Source organism: Anoplophora glabripennis, unplaced genomic scaffold, assembly GCF_000390285.2.
Source record: "Anoplophora glabripennis isolate ALB-LARVAE unplaced genomic scaffold, Agla_2.0 scaffold1640, whole genome shotgun sequence".
Lineage (NCBI taxonomy): Eukaryota > Metazoa > Arthropoda > Insecta > Coleoptera > Cerambycidae > Anoplophora > Anoplophora glabripennis.
This window is the reverse complement of record NW_019417714.1, coordinates 24,252-47,141: the sequence shown is the minus strand read 5'-3', so window position 1 is coordinate 47,141 and position 22,890 is coordinate 24,252. Positions and strand designations below refer to the sequence as shown.

At 32.3% G+C, this 22,890-nt stretch overlaps 3 protein-coding genes across 5 annotated transcripts; all 3 read left to right on the top strand.

The window, feature by feature from the left end:
- The first annotated feature begins 10,148 nt into the window (after positions 1 to 10,148).
- On the top strand, positions 10,149 to 11,561 carry LOC111692460. Its single transcript, XM_023456481.1, has 3 exons — positions 10,149 to 10,166; positions 10,220 to 11,350; positions 11,406 to 11,561. The coding sequence occupies exons 1-3, from the start codon at positions 10,149 to 10,151 to the stop codon at positions 11,559 to 11,561; spliced, it is 1,305 nt and encodes a 434-aa protein (XP_023312249.1).
- A 2,577-nt stretch (positions 11,562 to 14,138) lies between these two features.
- LOC111692459 lies at positions 14,139 to 18,183 on the top strand. 2 transcript variants are annotated; one of them, XM_023456479.1, is made up of 9 exons: positions 14,139 to 14,210; positions 14,343 to 14,464; positions 15,003 to 15,139; positions 15,227 to 15,433; positions 15,586 to 15,719; positions 15,890 to 16,295; positions 16,838 to 16,970; positions 17,481 to 17,611; positions 17,828 to 18,183. In XM_023456479.1, the coding sequence occupies exons 2-9, from the start codon at positions 14,392 to 14,394 to the stop codon at positions 18,170 to 18,172; spliced, it is 1,566 nt and encodes a 521-aa protein (XP_023312247.1). In that variant the 5' UTR covers positions 14,139 to 14,210; positions 14,343 to 14,391; the 3' UTR covers positions 18,173 to 18,183. The 2 variants fall into 2 exon arrangements, with proteins under 2 accessions (XP_023312247.1, XP_023312248.1); XM_023456480.1 differs by lacking the exon at positions 14,139 to 14,210 and having other exon boundaries at positions 14,224 to 14,464.
- A 34-nt stretch (positions 18,184 to 18,217) lies between these two features.
- On the top strand, positions 18,218 to 22,470 carry LOC108915902. Of its 2 annotated transcripts, none has more exons than XM_018722054.2 (2): positions 18,218 to 20,036; positions 21,309 to 22,470. In XM_018722054.2, exons 1-2 carry the CDS (start codon positions 18,384 to 18,386, stop codon positions 22,176 to 22,178), a joined length of 2,523 nt encoding a protein of 840 aa, XP_018577570.2. In that variant the 5' UTR covers positions 18,218 to 18,383; the 3' UTR covers positions 22,179 to 22,470. The 2 variants fall into 2 exon arrangements, with proteins under 2 accessions (XP_018577570.2, XP_018577569.2); XM_018722053.2 differs by having other exon boundaries at positions 18,219 to 20,253; positions 21,526 to 22,470.
- The last annotated feature ends 420 nt before the right edge of the window (positions 22,471 to 22,890 follow it).

Sequence of the window (22,890 nt, the reverse complement as noted above, 5' to 3'; positions counted from 1 at the left end):
TTATCAGTGGACACTCGCGAAGAATTAAGACAGTTAATTGGAAATATTTCTCGGATAAAAACTCCGGATCAAATTGCTAATGTGAGGCAGTCTACTATTCGCAAAAGCCATTTATGCAATCAACAAAACGGCTACAAGTTTAAATAACTACTTAAAAAAAGTGTTTTTTTTTTATAAAGTTAGTTGCTTTTATTTGTGTTAGTTTTTAATTATCGTACTGTAGGTACATCCTTGCAATCCATATCAAGTTGTTTGTTACTACTATTCGCAGAAGCCATTTATGCAAAGAACAAAACGGCTACGAGTTTGAATAATTACTTAAAAAAGTGTTTTTTTATAACGTTAGTTGGTTTTATTTGTGTTAATTATTAATTATTGTACTGTACCTCCTTACAATCCATATCAAGTTTGTTACTATCTTAGTGCAGTTTTGGAAAAGTTAGAGATTTCTCTTAAAACCCAGCATGCTTTGTATTTTTTCTCAGAAAGGAAACGTTCTCTCGTAAAATATGGGGTAATAAATCCTAAAAATCGTATTTACTTCGTAACGGTGACAGATACGAAAAAATGTCAAAAGACAACTTCTGCGTAGAATTAAATGGTTCATAAAATTATATCTCTTTTAATTTTATCCAGGGCCGTACCACTTTTATTGCTGAATTAATGTCACTGATTACCTATAAGTCCACCATTAGTAGAGTTAGAAACTTACTATTACTCCCCTTTATGTCCCTCAATCCATGTACCGTGTGTCTAAAATTTGATTTAAATATCTTTGAAAACTTCGAAATAAAAAAAAATAAAAACTCTTTTTATTACAACTTTCACAGCTTGTAACTTTATTATCAAGGTTTAAGGATATTTATACGAAACTTTTTGCTTAAAATTAATTTTTCTATTACCTGTTCAAGGCACTCAATACGGGGACACCCTGTATATAATGACATGTGTTTAGCAAATACTAAAGTTAGTTCGTCATTCATACTGACTCACACTAATTGATATAGATAAAAAATAAAAAGGTAATTATGGCCGCAATTTCACTTTAACCTCACAATTAAAGTGATAATTTTTATTAGTTAGTTACAGAAAACTGATAGGGCTATAATAACATAAAAACCTACCATGGCACTAGTAGTTAGTAATTGACAGTTGAAGACACAACTTAATTCAAAATGAAAACTAAAACCGTCGTTATATTTTGTGCCCTAGCTTTTGTTACACAGGTAAATAATTGAAAGTAACAGTATAAAATACAGTGGCGGTTGGTGAAAATTAAAGCGGTTATATTTTGACAATGAAACATTGAACCCATAACGTTTTTTAGATAACGATTTCTATGTTGATGTAGAGAACTTTCATGATGAAATAATTTTCGTAACCAACTGATGCAAACATGTGTTTTTTTCCATGTCTGACAAAATATTTTTTTTATATTTTTAATTAACACTAACAATCTATTTTTCAAACTTCATAATGTGTAACTTTATAAAAAAATGTAAATTTGGGGAAAAATGAAAAAAGAGCTGTTTGTATCTATAAGTTGATTACAAAAAAAAAAAAAAAACATTTTATAAATATATATACAACTTATTTCCATGATCGACAACCCCAATTAAATTTTTTATTTCGCAAACTTTTTCAACGCGTGAAAGTTCTTTTTCTGTGTCCAAAAAATTTAATTTAAATGCAAATTGTATTTCAGAATATGAATCTATAAAAGAAACAAGGTCATTAAAGAGAGGCTCTTTTTAAAAATCTGAGAAAATATAATCTGAAATTTGGTATGTTCATGGCAAAACACCCTGTATAAAAGAGTGAATGTCTCACAGATTTTTAGTGGTTAGTTAACAAATCTCTTTCACCTCGTCAAATATTCTGAATGTAACTATTATTATTTGGAAGTTATTAAATTTAGCCAATCATGTCTTCCGCAAAATTTAAGAAATCTTGTAAACAATCTGGCAAGGCCGCAATCGAATGTAAAAATATTTGCACTACGATACTGTGAATTTTAATATGTAAAGCTATACAGAATGTATATCTTGAAAACTACATACCTATTGCTATTTTATATAACTTCTCTAAATTACCTATTGTTCCTGAGCAGCATGGCTTCATGCCTGGTAGATTGGCAGTGTTCAATCCTGTGTGCGACTCAATTTATTGCTAAGACTTTGGATGTGAGAGGTCAGGTGGACGTTATACATACAGATTTCACTAAAGCCTTCGACAAATTAGATCATGGTATTCGTAAACTTCACAATTGGTATCAATAACTCTCTTTTATTCATATTAAAATTTTATTTATCTCATCGTGTTCAGTTTGTGCAATAGTATTTAGTCAAACATCGGGCGTTCCTCAAGGACCAGTACTAGGACCATTGTTTTTTATTATTTTCATCAATGATATAGCGCAAAACTTTAACGTAATTTTTTTAATGTATTCCGACGATTTGAAAATTTATACCAATGTCAACTCTGTATCCGATTGTAATAGGCTTCAGCACAGCTTGAATTTGCTCATCATGGTGTGATAACAATCGGCTCCCCTTAAACGTTTCGAAGTGCAATGTAATATATTTCTCCCGTAAAACCAGTTCTACTCGGTTTAATTACAGCCTACGTGATCAGGTGCTGGATAGACCTGAGGCATATTAAAGAGTTAGGGGTCATCTTGGACCCAAAATTAACCTTCTCTGCACATGTCTGTCACAGGGGCTTACAATAAATTGGGGTTTATTCATCTCAATNCCATAATATGTATTACAAGAATATTTATGTTTATGCTTAAAAGTAAGTGCAATTTGTAAGCACATCAGCAAAATTCTTTACACTCGTCGCTTTCATCTTTTTGGATTAAAATAATATTTGGAAAATCATGACAATTTAATGAAAGGCACAAAAATGAAATTTTGAAAGCATTTAACGACGATCCTCGGCTAAGTAGTGTGCAAAACCGTACTTATCTTATCAACTTCCACGTCAGCTGTTACATGGGTGTTGTATAACAATGAAAACGTAATATTAACGGTCGATAGAAGGAAGCACAAAAAACAGGCACTTAGGTAGGAAATTCTGGAAGGAAGCCTAAATAGTTGAAGATAGTTAGTTGAAGTTCGAACAGTGTGGAGATCGGCAGTAAGACGATCGGCGGGCAGTGTGACAAAGTAGTGTAAAATTAATTGTTTAAAGTGTTATTAGTTAGCAGGTAATATTCTTTAAGTACTTGTTGTTAATTGTTCTATGTAATATTATGATTGTGATGGTTATAAATGTTTCATGATAATAATTCTTTGTATGTTTATTTTCCATTGCTTTATGCTCAAGGGCATATATTTTTCCAAGGTAAAATTGTTATAATTATACTTAAAGTTTGCCCATTACTTATTTCATGTTAAAAATTTATGTATTGTCCTGATTGCCAGACATTACAATAACGACTCCTTTGTTTCACATCTAACTTGTTTTTGTCATGATTACGTTATACGTAAAATATAGATGTTTCATGATAGTAATTCTGTATATGTTTAGCCTTCATTGTCTTACGCTCAGGGGCGTATATTTCTCTAAGATAAAATTGTTACAATTATTATTATAGATTGCTCATTATTTATTACATGTTAAAATATGTATATTGTCGTGACTGCCCAGATATTGCATTAACAACTTCTTTGTTTCACATTGTACTTGTTGTATCATGATTAGATTGTTCTTTGATTTCTTGTGCTCACTTTATGTCATACGTCTATACGAGCCTTGTTGAGTTTACTAACATTTTCGCCCGTGCAGAACGAATCTGGATTAAGCTCGATTGCCTCCCGTATGGGACTCCAGTGTTATGAAGGATCTTCCGAAATCTCAACTATAGCTGAATTGCCTCCCGTATGGGACTCCAGTACCTTCCGGCTCTGCCGGCTAACTAACACCAAACCTCTTCAGTTTTACTTGGAAGTGTGTATGACTAATATGAGGTAACAGATGACATTTAGTGACACATTAAATGAGACAGGTCTTATTTATCATTAGCAAAGGTCCTTAAAGTATGCCTTTGATTAGCGGTTGTTTTGTATTTATATTTGGGTGGTAAGAGCAACGATCGTGGGTTTCTCTGCCATGCTCTTTCCCCACAGGAGCTCTAGGTGAGCCTGGCACTCTCATTTTATGTTAAATGGTTGTTAATGTTTAAGTTGTTCTTTCTATTTGTCACATGTTTAATTTGAATTGTATGTAAATAAAGGTTAGGTGTATTTACTCTGCTTTTGTTTTATATAATTAAACCATACATCCCCTCTACAAAGTTAGTAGCCAGCGCCTTCCGGTCAATTAAAAATGGATACACACAACGTAGATAGTCCTTATGACGATCACATATTTCTGGCCACAACTACGTTTACTTATTTTTTATCGAACCTAGGGTTGTTATACTACAGTAGGTATACGAAGAACGTCTCGGCAACTTGGGGTGAGTAAATCGAAAATTTGAAAAGTTCTATGTAAGGATGATAGAAATCCGTACCATTTACAACCTGTGCAAAATTTACTTCCGGGAGATGCAGAGAGACGCCTGAATTTTTATCAGTGATTGTTTGAATTCTTACTAGAAATACTTTGGACCGATGAGGCTACGTTCACAAGGTGAGGGGTGGTGAATTTTCACAATCTGGATATTTGGTCACAAGAAAATCCTCATGAAATTCGATGTCATTTCTAAACTTTCTAGAAAACCATCTATTTGAATTATTAGAGGATGTTTCCTTAAATATACGACAAAATAGCTGGATACAAATGGATGGTGCTCCTGCGCATTTTAGGAGAATAATACAAGAATGGCTTAATGAAAATTATATGAGATTATGGATAGGTAGAAAACCAAATGCTAATGTCAACCATAATGCTGCAGAAGGTCCAGTGTCTTGGCCAGCCAGATCGCTAGATCTAAACTACCTGGACCTCTATATTTGGGGTGACCTACCTGAAAAGTTTACTCTACTCCAATAAGTATCTATTGGAGACCACAACTACTGCAGCGAATAGAAAACCACCATATGATATTAGTTTGAATTAGTTCCATTAATAGAAGATGTCAGAAATGTATCGATATGGGTGGTTCGCATTTTAAACAATTGCTGTAAATACGTAACGTTAATTTTGTTTCTTGTTTAGTTGTTGTTGCTTGGTAAATGTATTTTTATTATTATTTTGATTTAAATTGTTCTTATTTGTAAAAATAATACCTCCAGGGAAAACTAAAACACCAGGAACACTACCTCACAAGTGATGTGGAAAGAATTTTGTTGATGTGCTTATAAATTGCACTTACTTTTAAGCATAAACATAAATATTTTTCTAATATTATGATCTGAAGTGTCTGCCACAAGGGGTTGTATTTGTATCAATAACTTGAAAATTTTGAACCTTAGGGAAAAAATTCAAGTCACCTTTTTTACGTATTTAGTGCATTAGAATTTAGATCCATTACAATAACTTGTAAAAAATACAGTGGCGTAGGTTTTTTTTATAAAAAGGGGGTGACCTCTCTTCAGTTGTACACCACTGGCTAAACCTTTAGAGCTCATATTTTAGGGAATGCAAGGCCTACTATCGTACATTATTTGTACCAAATTTTATTGCGATCGGTTAATAGATTCCTGAGATATAAACAAAAAATAATATTTTTTTAACAACTTCAACACCCTGTATCTCTAAAACGAGGCCGATCCAGACCTATGTTTATAAGGCAAACTTTTATTATTTTAAAGAGATCTATCTGCCCTCGAAGTTTCCTGCATAAAATTCGGACCACCCTGTATATATCAAATTTGAAAGTTCCCGCTGTGCTCTGCCAGCGCCACCGGATATATATGTGTGTAAACATTACTTGTATGTATAAAGTAAAATACAAACATATATATAGGCTAGTCTGTGCTAAAACTCGAAGAGTGTTTTATTTAACTTTACGATAACTAAAGCATGACTATAGTCCCGTCCAGCATTTAATCACACCCAGATGACATCTAATATTATTTGTCAGCAGAACCACTAGATATAAGTGAGAGGACCGACAAACGATTTAACTATTTGGATCGGGCGCGTAAAATTTATTAAAAAAAGTTGCGAGTGTTCGTTGTTCAAAAGAGTCCAGGCCAAACCTTCACGACTGCAACAAATTGGTTACCAAAAAAATTCGTTAACTTTCCCAGCCTTTTTTACAGAATTCCTTAACACTCGGCAATTCCTATTGTGGAGGCATAACAAAAAGAATTCTTAACTTAATTTTAATTACGCTTAAATGTGCTATGCGCACCGTGAAATACAGCAGAGATAAGGAGAATTGAGACCGATCGGAAGTGGAGTCTAAGAAGATAACACAAATTGATACTAGAGTTTTAAACATTTGCAAAATACTCACCTGCAATGTCTGCACCGAAAATTCGGTTGGACAAGCAGCCAAGCATAAAGTCTTTTTTACCTTCGCCAAAGGCGACTTCACAGCTCCTTTTAATGCATTCTCGGCAAAACCGACAACCATTTGGACAGCGGAAGATGTCTTTCGGCACTTCATCGTTGTAGCAGCAAGGGCATGTTGTTGTCTGCTATTTTTTCCTCCGCTCCTCTTTATCCCTCGCCTGTTTTTGCCGGAGGTGCTCCACGATCTCATCTCGGTGAGTAATGTAGGCAAGCTAAGAAACTGTACGGTATCATTAAAGGAGACTGGAACTGTCGAATTAAACGTCTTACCTCTTGCAACAACAGGATGTTATCACAATTTGTAGGTAACCGAACATAAAAAATGTGCTAGCGTAGTTCATTGAGCGTGAGTCCAACTTAATGCTCCTGTTGGGATCTTCAAATTTGTTTTGGTTCGGGGAAAAGATTTATAAAATTTTCAACATTAAATCGTGTGGTGTAATCCCTTTGTTGGGCAGAATGTTGCTGTTTTCTGAAAATTACACAAACAAGAAATATTTAACACTTAGTCAAAGAGAACTCTTGAAATTTATTTCCATATTAATTTTATCTATGCTTGTTATAAATGGAATAATTAAATACGAGTTAATTATAACTTAATAACCATTCGAGTGTTTACCTCCTATTTTCCTTTAAAGTGGGATAATTTTTCGTTTCTCGATCACCAAGTAAGTACAGTTCACTATTAATATATATTTTTCTCTTTGTTTAACTCTGATACAATTCCTTTTATTTACAGAATACATTATTTTATAGTTTGTGTTTACTGTCCAAATGAAAATTCCTTTTGGGAATGAAAAAAATGCAAATTTAAAAGCACATTTATTTCAAAAGATGAACTCAAAACTTTTTATATTTGTCTCTTTAGACGTAAATATTTTATAGATAGAAAATTGTGTTAAAGATGACATTCTATTATTTAAAAATAGGTTTAGCTCAAAATATATTGACTCAATTTATCCAGACAGCTTAATATTTCAATTAAAAATAAATAATAATAATAATAATAATAATAATAATAATAATAATAATAATAATAATTTATTTTCCACAGAGACATAATATGTATAGGAATAGTCAAATAAAACTTACAAACTAAGACAAAGTAGGTAAAAATTCCAATATGGAATAAAAACATTTTTCCAATAAAAACTGCTTTAAAGCTTTCCTAAACAAATNCATAGAAATCCATGCGATAGAGAAGGATGGCTATAATGAAGGCGTCTCATAGTCACCGCCCGTTTCGCCCTTCCACAAATAAGATCCACTTCCACTTGTAATTCAGCGGCCGGTGGTCATCTTTGTTTTCGTCGTTTGCCTTTTCTGTAATAGATGTCACTACTTATACAATTCCGACTTCGTATTCCGATATGTTAATACAATCCGTTAACAGAGGGCGAAACGGGCGGTAACTATGAGACGCCTTCATTATAGCCATCCTTCTCTATCGCATGGATTTCTATGACTTACTTTATCGCTCTCACGTAACCGCCGATGAACCATGGGGACTTTCCGACCCTGTATATCAATAGAACACTAAAAACTAATTTTAACATTAAAAAATATTCTGATGCAGAATAATATTTTACTTTCACTCCACAGCTGGATGTTTCGAAAACGGAAAAAGATAAATGATTTCTGAAAAATCTACTGTATAGTTTCAATAAATGGCTTTACTTGTGAGTACAAATTCCGTTCATCTCGGTGCAGGTATAAATGTTGCTGCAATCCGAAAACATATTTTGTTGACAGCAGTTTTCTTATCTTTAAATCGGCTAAAGATAAAAATGTCAAAATGTGCGTTAAGAATAATGTGCAAACGGTTTCTTTCTGAAAAGCAGTGTTGCGGATACAGGTAATTGAAGGGTTACAATCTAACAAAAAAGGTATACTTGTCGAAATTCGATAGCATGTACCATTTTCGAGAAAAATGAAGTTGCATTTTTTTTGCTCACATAAAGCGGCACAAGTACATTAACAAAACATTAAATTGAAAGAGGACCCTACCATAAAATGAGCTGAAGACATTTAGCTACCAACAGTATTGGCATTAAAGACCTTACGTCTCACATGAAACAGTTAAATTGTAAAACATTTTATTAACTAAAAAAAAATTTAATTTATTTTAAGTTTTAGTTTGTTGTAAACTAACATTTAAAAGAGTTAACCAAAATAAACAGATGATGGTAATTAATTAATTAAATGTGCAAACTCGAAATACTACAGTAGATACCGAAATTGTCCCCCATTTCCTTCTATGCAACTTCATTTGTCTCGGAAATGGTACATGCTACCGAATTTCGACAAGTGTACCTTTTTTATAGTATGCTTTAGAGTTTACGTAACCGTTTAGAAATGTAATTAATTTTGACATTTAACATATTTATTTTTTATTGTACCCCTTCAATTACCTGTATCGGCGACACTGCTTTTCAGAAAGAAACCGTTTGCACATTATTCTTAACGCACAGTTGATGTTTAACACTCGTGTACAAATTTTGACATTTTTATCTTTAGCCGTATTAAAGATAATTAAGGAAAACCATTTGGAAAGTAACAACTTCAACACACTGCATCTCGAAAACAGGGCGTCTAAGAAAAAACTTTACATGAACTACCTCTATAATTTTCCATAAGGAACTTGCACACAAGTTTTTTTTTGAAACATGAACGGGACACCCTGTATATTTTGTCTTAATATGAATGAATTTATTCAAATTTTTAAACTACTGCAAAATACTATTTGAAAATATTAATATTTTTTTATTAACATAATTAACTTAAACATAATTAAAAATGGCAATATTAACATATTTAAAAATATAGTTGGTCGACGTACATGTCACGTCCATTTCGCGAGAACAGCAGGCACTGCTTTTGCGGTTCCCAATAACGACCTACGCCACTATTTCAGATATTCTGTCACATACATTTCCTCATATTCCGCTAATAAATTTCTTAGGTTATTTAATTTTTGTTCATATTTTTTAATCTTCCTTAACAGCTCCAATCTCCATCACTTTCGCGTCCGCGAAGTTTTTACTTTATTTTTGGCGAATTGCCGCAATTCTTGCAAAAACCTTTGCACCTCAGCGGTTTCTTCGTCATCACTTTCTTCTGATCGCGGCGTTGAAGTATTTTCGGGTTCGCTGATATCGTCATAATCGGCACTAGTAGTTGGAACTGCCCTATTGCTCCCAATGGGTTTAAGTTTTTCGAAAGAACCATCTATCACTTCAAAACTCGAATCAAACTCCTCGGCTTGAATATTCTGGAAGTCTGAACTTCCAGCGTCCATCCGTAGGGGAAGTCGGGGGAATGGGGGCCACCGGGGTAATGATAGCCACCTATTATCTCACAACCATGCATTTTTAAATCAATTTTACATAGTGCCGCCATCTATAAATTGGTAGTTCAACTGACTGACGCAGTTACAGCGAGCAATGACGACTTTAAGGCGTTGGTCAGGTGTTCAACTAAAACAGACATTGACTTTATTAGCAACCGTGAGTTCGGCGATTGTAAAACTTGTATGTCATTCAAGCTGCGCAATTTCCAAAACAGCAACAAAAATTGTGTTTATCTGTTACCTTGAAGATTTCTAAAGGTGAGACTTTTTGCGATTAATGTTTTTCGTTTGGCACTATATATAGAAAATCATACATTTTGGGGTTAAGATGGCCAGACAAACAGGGGTAATGGTGGCCGGCCACCATTACCCCATGATTCTAAGTCCTTACTTTTTTAGATGCCTAGACATCGTGAAAGAACGACTACAAAGGCCTCTTGGAACTCGGACAAACTAATGGCAGCAATAGCTGCTGTGAGGAGTGGTCGATCTGTTCGAGAGGTATCCACAGCTTTCGAAATTCCAAGAAGCACGATACAAGCGAGGATAAAAAACAATAATTACAAGGATCCATCACTAGGACGTTTGTCGGTGTTCTCCAATGTTGAAGAAAAACAGCTCGCAGCACATGTCATCAGGTTATCTAAACTATTCTACGGAGTCTCCAGACAAGAGATAAAGAAATGTGCATTCGACTATGCACAGAAAAATAATATAAAATGTCCTTTCAGTAACGAAAAAAAAAGTGCAGGAGACGATTGGCTCTCCGGTTTTTTGAAGCGAAATCCGACTGTTTCGCTGAGAAAACCTGAGGCGACAAGTGTGAACAGAGTTACGGCATTTAATAAAGAGCAGGTGTATTTGTTTTTTAAGAATTTGGAACAAGTTCTCACTAAATATGAATGCAAAGAATCCAGAATTTTCAATTTGGATGAGACGGGTATTACAACGGTAAAAAAACCAGGCAAGATTCTGGCTGAGAAAGGACTGAAGCAAGTCGATTTCGTTACTAGTTGGGAAAGAGGTAAAAACACAACAGTGGTTTGTGCATTCAGTGCTTCGGGGTTCTATGTTCCTCCTCTATTCATCTTTGCGAGAAAACGAATGAACTTGCTCCTCAAGAAAGGAGGTCCACCTGGGGCCGAGTATTGTTGCTCTGATAGAGGTTGGATGACGGAGGAGATTTTCATACAATATTTGAGACATTTCCAGAAGGTTGTCAAACCAAGCTTGGAAGATCCGGTTCTTCTCATCATGGACAACCACAGTACTCACTGCACTCTTGAAGCTTATGAATTTTGTAAAGCCAATGGGATCATTTTGTTGACAATACCTCTACATACTTCCCACCGACTCCAACCACTAGACGTCACATTTTATGGCCCCCTTAAAACTGCTTACAACACAGAATGTAGTAAATATTTGAAATCACATCCACATGAGAAGATAACTCTATTCGAAGTCGCAGAATTATTTAATAATGCCTATATGAGGGTAGCTACTTTGGAAAAAGCTGCAAAAGGGTTTCAAGTAACCGGCATTTAGCCATATAATCCTGATATTTTCATCAAGGAAGACTTTGCAGCAACCGACCTACATAACCCCTTTGATGAGCCCCAGCAATATACCGAAACACAGCACCGTGACCTACCGCCAGAAAACGAATGAACTTCAAGAATCCACCACTCAACTCCAACACCCCAACCAACTCTGGATGATCAATTCCCAGTGGTGGAGGTGACTAAGGAACCAAACAATAATATGGAAATATCTTTCGAAAAAATTTTGCCTTTACCAGGGCCATCACAACCTCGACGGCAGTCAATTAAACGGAAAACAAAACAAACGTCTCAAATCATAACAGCCACACCAAACAAAGATGTTTTAATAGAAAAAGCGAATAAGAAGCTAGCAAAGAAGACAACCAGGAAAGGAGCAAAGGAGGTCAAGAAAAGAATTTTTCTGGACGATGATGACGAAGAGGATAGTGGTGAAATGAAGAGAGCAAGATTGCCAAGAAATGTTGGGACTAGAAGATATAAGGATTCCAGTTCTGACGACGATGAAGAATCAAATGATGACGAAAATGAGGATCAGAATGTGATAGGTGACGACTTATGTCTTCTTTGTGGTGAATTCGGGAAGAATAGAGAAATATGGCTGAGATGTGTCATGTGCGGGAATTGGGCACACAAAGCTTGTGCTAATGTAGAGAACAAAATTTTTATTTGCGACTATTGTGCTTGAACTAAGTCAAAGTTACTACTTGGGGGGTAATGGTGACATATGGTCACCATTACCCCAACACGATGGGGTAATAACGGCCACCAGGGGTTTAAAAAAATAATATTGTTCGAGTTTTTGTTGTTTTTTTTTTAATTTGAAAATAAAATATTGAAAAGAACATTTTTGTCTTTCCGTTGTTAATATTTTATGACGATTAGTCGAAAACTACAAATTATGGAGTCAAAAATGCTTAGGAGGCCACCATTCCCCCGACTTCCCCTAAATGCTGCAAAAGTTTGATTGATTTTTTGGGCACTGTCTTGGGCGCCCCCATGGTACTATTTCCAGATATCACTTTAATTTTCATCTAAATAAGTTTAATGTTTACGATGTGTTTGAAATAAACTGATTTTAATACATATCTTATACGAATATATAGCAATTTCTCCTCCTTCACTACTTACACATAATTAAAGTTTTGTGAATAGATATAAACCAATTAGAGACTGTCGCAATTTTTCTGCTTTGCTTGTATTGGCTTTTCAAAAATATGTCACTCTACCCCCGCCTATAAGCCTGGTTTGATCTTATGATTGGCTCAAAGTAGCTCGCCTAGTAAGGCGATCCTACAATTTTTCTCTACATTGTGGGAACTGGGAACATCAAATTGTTCTCAGCGTTGTCAAACATTTTTACGCTCCGAGCGTTGACTTTCTCATTAAACTATTAATTTCAGAATATGGCACAGATGTTCTCAATTTTCTTTTGATTGACTTGCCTTCCTGTTACACATATATCACTTAACCATCTGATCCTGTAAGTTTTCGCTAAGTTCTGAGAAATTTATTATTCCCAGCGAAGTGCTATTTTTCAGCACCCCACATGTTGCCTTTCTCACGACACCATTGTATTATGGATAATTAGTTTAAATTAACACCACCTGTATATGTAAACAACAATACAAATTCACTTTAGTACTTGCAAAATATTCGGTATTCGAAAATATACAGTATGAACGATAGCACCTTAAAAAGTGATTTTGAAACTAAAGTTAAAACAGAAAATAATGTGCCAGCGTTGGAGCCAAAAATTTCTAGAAGAAGAAAGACTTAAACCTACTAAAAAAAACAAAAATATTGAAATGATGGGTGGTTCCGACAATTTCGAGGAAAATAAAGTTCCAGCAGAAAATAATTGTCCTTCAGATGAGACGTGGAATGAAATGTGCTACGAAACCTATAACCCGTTATTAACTATTTTGGACAAACCAGTGATTAGGACACCACCAATTCGTAAATCAAAATTGGAAAAAAGGAAATTTCGAGACGCAGAAAGAGATTCTATCTTTTAGAAGAAAAACGCAAAAATATGAAATCAGAAAATAATTCCTTAAAAGATGAATCGTTGGACTAATTTGAAATTGGATTATGCTAAAACAATATAAAGTACAGTTTCGAGCTTCAATATTTACGCTTGTTCACATAAATGCTCTATATTTACTTCCTGAGCAACATGTGTTATTACATTACGAGTTACGAATAAGAAATACTAGGTTAGTCACTTAACTACTTTTGATCTATATTAAAGGCTTTAGAAACCATTATGGTACTTACACTGAGAAAATGACCAGCAAAGAATTCTTTACTACGTGTTTTTTTGCTCTTGTAGTAAATTTTTTCATTAGAACTGCAAATTCACTTTGTTGTGGCAAAAGAAATTTGTTTTCTAAATGTACTTCACTATTACTTGATTTTTTTTTGCTGTGGGTAATTATGTTACTCTGCTGCGGTTTGAATGTGTATCTTTAATAAATATGTTTTACAACCATTAAAAATTATATTATTGTAATAGCAGATTACTTTACTGTGACTGCAAATATAATTTTATAAATATATTTCTAATAAGAGTTATAAATATGTTTTCAATCCTAAAGGAAAAGTAAAGAAAAATTTTACTACTGCCGAAAGTTACATTTTAAAGGATCATACTATTTATTAGCAGAACCAATCGCAGGCTACCGTATGCGCGTGCGCGCTGTGCTCATTTGATTTGGAATCACGACATCCCGACCGACTCGCTGTGATCTGTATTATATGTTTTGTGCTGTGATCTATGTGTGTCTGTGTGTAAGCTGTTGCTGTTACCGTTAAATATTGTATTGTAGGTATGTATAAATTTTATTTTTTTTTATTAGGTATTTGTGCTTTCAATGATAATTACGTAATGTGTTTTTGGAGTTTAAATACTGAACTGCCAATCAACAGCAACAGGTGTACAATATTTTTTTCTACCTTAGCTTGGTAGTGGAGCTGGACCTTGACAGAGGCCAGAGCCGGTTACGGAAAATGGCGTCGCAGTACAATTATAAAATTAAATTGTCGGAATGGGGTCTCGACACATTTATAGAAAATTTTGAAGGTAAATATATCTACAAGCATTAGAGTGATTGCTCCGGTATATATAAGGTCGCCATTTTTTTGGCCAAAAAATGAAATCTCGAAAAATAAAAGAACAAATAAGCACTCAAATAAAATTCTTGACGTTTTAGGTACTTATTGTTACTATTTAAATTTTGCAAAAGAAAACCATGATTATTAAAAAGCATTTATAAGACTTGCGGTTTTTACCATCCTAACCCCACATTTTAACAATTTTTTTCACCGGTCGAATGTAGTTTTCGAGAAAAAAATATTTAAAATTATACATTTCACAATATTAAAACATTACTACTGTAGACACCCTATATTTTTTAAAATGACGTTCATTAAGTATCAAATAATTCCTTACTAATATTTTTCCGAAATTCAAAGAGAAATAAGGTACAATGATGAGATGTGGGGATATGTCAACATTCAGAGTATGTCGGCTATTAAACTTGATTTAATCGTGCAAAATAAATAACTCCTAGGTACGTAACTTAAAAACAGTAAAGTTAACTTAGTTATTTATATTACAGCAGAAGGAATAGATGATGAAAGCTTCAATCTGCTAGACGACCAAACAATAAAGGCACTTATACCAAAAGTAGGTCCAAGACTGATTTTTAAAAATAGGTTTAAAACTTTTTTGGATGAAAGTCAACAGGCATCGTTCGTAAGTATTTTTCATTTACTTTGCTGTAGCTTATGGAACAGCTTAACAAAAGTTTGGACATTATTTAATATACCACAAATTTTTTAGGATGTGGAAACTATTTCAAAAGCGTCAACAGAAACGTGGACATCTTCTAGTATACTTACATATGTCCCTGATGGGGAATATTGGTCCGATGAAAATATAAGTGGACAGAATAATCCACCAATAATAATTGATGACATATCAGATGCACATTTTGAGTCACCATTAAAACGAAAGAAACCAGATACATTCACTAGCCCTTTTCCTCAGGTAATAATATTTAATAATATAGAAAGACAATATGTTGTTGAAATGGTAATTTTTTTAAATAAATTAGATATGTAAAATAAGGATAAGAAATAAGTAGTTAGTGAATGAAATGGTGTTCTTTTACTCGGTGCTATAATATATAAAATTTTCAGGATCTTCAAGCAGTTTTAAATAAATATCCTGATGGTCAGCTAGTTTTAATAAAAAAGGACAAACTCACAAATGATCTCCGAAGCAAACTGACCAAGGTGATAATTACAGAACTATTTGCCATTTATGGAACTGAGTAAGTAAATAATTATCTGCTTTTGAAGTAAAACGTTAACTTAAACAAGTAGAAAGTAATTGTAATAATATCTGTACCCCTAATTCTAACTAAAAAAAATACCTATAAGCATCACTTTCATTAAGCATATTTACCAGTCTTAGATAAAATTGATTGTTTTAATTTTGTAGAATAAGAGCAGAGATATTTGTTAAGGTTGCTGATGAAATAGAAACTCTATTTACATCTGAGATAAAGGAGACATATTATGTTCCTTATAATTCGGCAAATAAAACTGGTCCTAGGGGAAAGCTGTACACCAAATATATAAATACAAAAGCTGCATTAAAACTAGCAAATAATAGTTTAGCAACTACTAGCCAAAAAGGAAAGGAAACTGTTTCCCCAAGTCCCGAAAACAGTGATAAGGACTTACAGTATATGAGCTTCTTAAAAGTTGCTACAGAACCAATTCATAAAATTTTTGAGGCATGGGAAGAAACTTTTAAAATAAGAAGACGGAAATATATTCATAGTAAATTAAATGAAATATATGGTGACTTTCCCTGTTTAAAGAATAATTCTGGACTTGATCTGGTAAGCATCTTTATATTTTTGTCATCTTAAAGTGCTCATTGTGTAGGTACTAGGGACACTAAATACAGGCTGTCTACTATAAGAGGGTCACTCCCATGTATCTCGCTTAATATGTGACAAACGTCAAAAGTCTTTTGTCAAATGTTTTTTTTTGCATTTTTGGAGGCCTTTATGCTTGTAAAAACAAATTTAAGATCCATGGCCAACTTTATGAGTAATAATAAAAAAAACTTTAGGACTGTTCAACTTCAAAACTTGTTTTTACAAGCACAAAGGTCTCCAAAAATGCAACAAAAATCATTTGAAGATTTTCGACGTGTGTTGTGTATTAATCAAGTTACATGGGAGTGGCCCTCTTATAGTAGACCGCCTGTATATTCTTCTAAATGCTATCGTAGAGTGGTTATTAATTCCCCAAAGTATCACTTGTCAAATTGGAGCTTTAATAATTTTTTGATGAGTAGCATTTTGATGTTTTTATTCAAATAAACAACATACCCAACACTTCTATAACAAGTACCAAATTTTCGTATTCATTTTAGATTGAAACGGATTTTAATAAAAGGTTCCCTCAATCTACAGATATAATATACAGAACATGGAGTCAGGTATCGTGTGGTATATTGGCTGAAGCAAAGGAAAGAAATATTAACCTTTTTCATTCTGCAGAAATTGGTAGGTATAAGCATTCAAATATAAAAGATATAGTATAATAATATAAAGGTTATAGCCCAGTAAACATAACAATCAGTAAGGAAAGTTCCTGTTGGTACCTTTGAAGTTTGCGGGTACATTTCTGCTTACCTTGAAATGGCTGTCATCTCCTCTGCGAGAGTAAACAATATTGCTAGTAGATGGCAGCATATGAAAATATCCATAATTAGTTAGAGAAAAAAATAGATGGCAGGAGTTGCCATTTTACAATTTTTTACTTGGAAAAGTCAAAATTACTTAACAAATTTAATAAATTTACACGTAAACGGGTAAATAAAATAGTGACTGATTTAATAAGGCAGCATGAAAGTGCATGATCGATTCCAGACTTCTAGCAACATATTTATCTACTCTCGCAAACAAAATGGACGCTCGCTTTAAGGTTATTAATTCGGTACCAAAAATCATACTGAAGATTCCCTTCTGATTGTTACGTTTACTGGGGTTATCGTTTTGGATGCTTCATTTTAGATCCAGTGGCTCAGACACTATTGGTTTTACCATTTTTATTCAGTCCTGTTACTATAAAAAGGTCTCGAAAAGGAAACAACTGGCGTCCTAGCAGAAGTGAGATACAGGAAAGTTTTTTCTTTCATGTTCAGGTATGGCTTTTTTAAATATTTAAATTATTCAAATTGTAACATTTCTCACAAATGTTTCTTTATATTTTCTGTCATCAACAAGAAAGTCAGTACTCACTCTTACAAAAATTTGTACATTTTTTAAATCCCATAGGTATAGTATGTTAAGTCAAAATTGTCAATGCCAAGGAAAACAAACAAAGCTTTTTCACATCATTGGTATTTTTTTAATTTCAGAATTTGGATGAGCTGCAATTAAAGATTGCATCGCGAAAAGATAAACTAAACCAATTTGGCTTGACACTTCAACCATTTGGTGTAATTTCTGGTGAGTTAAACAAACCATCATATATTGTAGTTGTTGATGATGTGCAGTATATAGTTGATACTGGCATTAGAGCCTTAGAGTTACTTTATAAGCTTTTTCATGCCCTGGATGTTGAATACCCACATGAAAGTGAACCACTGTGGCTCTTTTTACAAGAGCTAGTTTTTAAAATGAAACCTCAGAAGATTTGCCCTTCAACAGTATCTATGGTTTCAGATATATCATACCATCTGAAAGAAGTAGATAATGCTTAGTTTTCTCAGGTTTAATGTTTAATATGTTTTGCCTAATTGACTGATACTTTTTTTGCTTTCAAATATTTGTTTACATTAAAAATATGTATGTATATGTTTTGTTAAGTTTTATACATTTTATATTAAGAACATGTGTTTTGTTATGCTTACAAATAACTCTTACTGATAAATATTCTAGACATTTCACAATTTGAACTTTGACAATTTAGCTATGCCGACTTGTAGTTTTTGTGGCAATTTTTATTTTAAAACTAATGCATTGATTACTCATCTAAAAATAATCCATCAATGTCAGGAAAGTAGCACTTATAGTTGTGGAGAAAAAAATTGCAGGAGAAATTTCCCATCATTAAAGTCGTTCAGAAAACATTTAAATAATCATTCTTTGGCTCCAGCTATACATAGGGAGTTGTTGAAAAGAAATGACTCGGTTAATTGTCAAACAACATTAGGTATAGGAGATATCTCGGATGATCTATGTCAGCAGAATTTAACAATTAAATCACATTATAGTAACTTAGAAAATGAGAAACAAAAAAGTCGTCAAGAATTGTATTCATCTGTATTAATTCAGAATGAAAAGATTAACTTCACTACCTTTAAAAATAAATTGAATGAAAAAATTATTGTCTTTATGTGCGGAATTTATTCAGAAAACACATTTTCTAGAAAAGATGTCCAGAAAATTATGAATCTAATCAATGAATTACTCTCAGAACCCCTAGATATTTTTAATAAATTCATTGATCATGTGTATAATGAATCTAACATACCTGCAGAAGATGTATTCGAAATGAATAGATTTTTTCAAGAGTTAAAAATTTTATTTGAGGATTTTGGTACTGAGCATTTGAGATTTAAAATTTTGGAGAGAGCAGACTTATTTATTAAACCTGTTGAATTTACTGTTGGAGAATACATAGAAACTAAAAACAATGTCCCAGTTGTAAAAAAATATACAGCACATTTTATTTCTCTATCTCAAGTTCTAAGAAATTTTTTTTCCATTCCTGGTATTTTATTTGAAACTATGACATATTTAGAACAATTACAAAATCTGGATAATGTATATAACATTATTCAAACAAATTTTTGGAGAGAAAAAATATCTGATTTCAAAAAAACAGACATTGTTTTACCACTCTTTATTTATTATGATGATTATGAAACTGGAAACCCATTAGGCTCTCGTGCAGGTATTCATAAGCTTGGAGCTATTTATTCTACGGTAGCTTGCTTACCTCCAAAATATCAGTCACGCTTAGAAAATATTTTTCTGGTTACCCTATTTCATAGTACAGATCTTAAGGAATTTGGCGATAAAGTAATTTTTTCTAAATTAGTAGATGAACTCAATTACCTGAGAAACACCGGCATATTTTTAAAAATTCAATCTAATGAATATCGTCTTCACTTTTGCACTGTTTCATTTTTAGGTGACAATCTTGCATTAAACACAATTCTTGGTTTTCAAGAGAGTTTTTCATCTAATTCATATTGCCGATTTTGCAAACTGTTGAGAGTTGATGCACAAAATAGTACACTTGAAAATGTACAATATTTAAGAACTCCTGAAAATTATAAAGATGATATTATAACGAATTATCCATATTTAACTGGCGTAAAACAAAATTCAATTTTGAACAAAATAAAATCATTTCATGTCACTGAAAACTTTTGTATTGACATAGCACATGATATTTTCGAAGGTGTAGCAGTTGTTGTGCTAGCACACCTGTTAAATAAGTTTATTTTTGAGGAAAAGTTTTTTGACTTGCAAACACTGAATAATAGATTAAAGCATTTTAATTTTAGTGCAAATCATAATAAGCCACCTTTGATTATGCATGAAAATTTGAAGAAAATGAATTTAAGGATGTCTGCTTCAGAAATGAAAACATTTCTCTTAAATGCTGGTTTAATATTTGGCGACCTTATCCCTGAAGGCAATAAATACTGGAAATTGTATATTTTGCTTAGAAAAATTGTATCCGTTATTCTTAAGGATTTCTTTACTCCTGAAACTGAAAATGATTTGAGAAATTTAATCCATGATCATCACTCCTTATTTATTTCATTATTTGCTANATCTGAAAGAAGTAGATAATGCTTAGTTTTCTCAGGTTTAATGTTTAATATGTTTTGCCTAATTGACTGATACTTTTTTTGCTTTCAAATATTTGTTTACATTAAAAATATGTATGTATGTTTTGTTAAGTTTTATACATTTTATATTAAGAACATGTGTTTTGTTATGCTTACAAATAACTCTTACTGATAAATATTCTAGACATTTCACAATTTGAACTTTGACAATTTAGCTATGCCGACTTGTAGTTTTTGTGGCAATTTTTATTTTAAAACTAATGCATTGATTACTCATCTAAAAATAATCCATCAATGTCAGGAAAGTAGCACTTATAGTTGTGGAGAAAAAAATTGTAGGAGAAATTTCCCATCATTAAAGTCGTTCAGAAAACATTTAAATAATCATTCTTTGGCTCCAGCTATACATAGGGAGTTGTTGAAAAGAAATGACTCGGTTAATTATCAAACAACATTAGGTATAGGAGATATCTCGGATGATCTATGTCAGCAGAATTTAACAATTAAATCACATTATAGTAACTTAGAAAATGAGAAACAAAAAAGTCGTCAAGAATTGCATTCATCTGAATTAATTCAGAATGAAAAGATTAACTTCACTACCTTTAAAAATAAATTGAATGAAAAAATTATTGTCTTTATGTGCGGAATTTATTCAGAAAACACATTTTCTAGAAAAGATGTCCAGAAAATTATGAATCTAATCAATGAATTACTCTCAGAACCCCTAGATATTTTTAATAAATTCATTGATCATGTGTATAATGAATCTAACATACCTGCAGAAGATGTATTCGAAATGAATAGATTTTTTCAAGAGTTAAACATTTTATTTGAGGATTTTGGTACTGAGCATTTGAGATTTAAAATTTTGGAGAGAGCAGACTTATTTATTAAACCTGTTGAATTTACTGTTGGAGAATACATAGAAACTAAAAACAATGTCCCAGTTGTAAAAAAATATACAGCACATTTTATTTCTCTATCTCAAGTTCTAAGAAATTATTATATGCATGACAATTTAAAGAAAATGAATTTAAGGATGTCTGCTTCAGAAATGAAAACATTTCTCTTAAATGCTGATTTAATATTTGGCGACCTTATCCCTGAAGGCAATAAATACTGGAAATTGTATATTTTGCTTAGAAAAATTGTATGCGTTATTCTTAAGGATTTCTTTACTCCTGAAACTGAAAATGATTTGAGAAATTTAATCCATGATCATCACTCCTTATTTATTTCATTATTTGCTAAACCGCTTAAACCAAAATTTCACTTCATGACTCATTATCCCTCAATTCTTCTAAACTCTGGACCTCTAAAAAATATGTCAACACTAAGATACGAATCGAAACATCGCCAATTTAAATTATCAGCTAACGTAATTGCCTCCAGAGTTAACATAAGTTATTCTTTGGCTGTGAAACATCAACTTCAATTGGCCTCTAAATTTGTAAATCAGAGAGGATTTTCTCATAATACTTCCTATTCAACTATAATAAAAGAATATTCAAACATCGATAGCCTGCCAAAGTTTTCTGATATTCTAAAAAATTCTAGTGGAATAAATCACGAAAAATTGTGTAGTTTTGATAGTCGAATTGTTTCTTGTAATAAGATTACTGTTAATTCAAAAATTTATAGAGTTAATGATATTATATGTGTTGATTATGAAAATAAGAATCATTTTTTTGGAAAAATTTCAAATATTATTATAAATGAATTCAATGACATATTATTTGTATACAAATATATTGTGTCTATTACTTTTAATGAACATTTGTTTTCATATGTTGTAGATATCACTGAACTAGAAAAGTGTGTTTTCTTTAATTTTCTTAAAATTTTTGATACTTTTGTAATAATAAAAAGAAATGAAATAAACTATTTATCAGTATGAGTTGTGCAATGAGCAAAGATTTTTAATGTTTTAATACAGTTTGCAAATTTAATGCTCCCTTTTATTTCACGTTCCTGTTTTTTTATCCTTATATACAGACTGTACACAACACAGGTAAAAAATCTTGTATGTTTTTTTTTGCATTTTTAGACGCCTATATTGTCGTGAAAATTATTAATTAATTATTTTAAGAAATAGAGAAAACATATCAACAGATTTTTGAGATGTGTATGTGATTTGCTGCATCCTCTAGGTGGGCAAAATAAATTCCTATCAAAGCTATGGCCGTAAAAAAATTCTTGTTTTCTTCTTGTTCATGTGATATACTACATGTCATCCTTATTTTTATGTTTATTACATTTTTTACAATTGTGTAAAAAATATAGCTAAATATTTAATATGTTGCTCAAATCAATGTAGAAACTGTTTGAAAACAGCAACTATGAAAAATTTATAAATAAAATGTAATTCTTTTAAGCAAATTTTCTTGTCACTAATGCAAAAACCGATACTGTAATTATGTGATAAAAAAATATGTGTTTTGGTTAAAATAAATACATTATATTTATTAGTTTTTCATAGTTGGCGTTTTTAAAATGATTTCTACATTTATTTGAGCAGCACGAAAATATTTAGGTACATTTTTTATATCGAAATTGTAAAAAATGTGGTAAATATAAAAGATAATGCGACATGTACGATATGGCATAAA

Coding starts and splice junctions, on each gene's coding strand:
- LOC111692460 (XM_023456481.1), top strand. Junction 11,351..11,405: donor AAGCTGCAAAAGGGTTTCAA/GTAACCGGCATT, acceptor AAGACTTTGCAG/CAACCGACCTACATAACCCC.
- LOC111692459 (XM_023456479.1), top strand. CDS start 14,392: ATGGCGTCGCAGTACAATTATAAAATTAAATTGTCGGAATGGGGTCTC. Junction 15,720..15,889: donor TTTGCCATTTATGGAACTGA/GTAAGTAAATAA, acceptor TTAATTTTGTAG/AATAAGAGCAGAGATATTTG. Junction 16,971..17,480: donor TTTTCATTCTGCAGAAATTG/GTAGGTATAAGC, acceptor GCTTCATTTTAG/ATCCAGTGGCTCAGACACTA.
- LOC108915902 (XM_018722054.2), top strand. CDS start 18,384: ATGCCGACTTGTAGTTTTTGTGGCAATTTTTATTTTAAAACTAATGCA. Junction 20,037..21,308: donor TGCATGAAAATTTGAAGAAA/ATGAATTTAAGG, acceptor AATTTAAAGAAA/ATGAATTTAAGGATGTCTGC.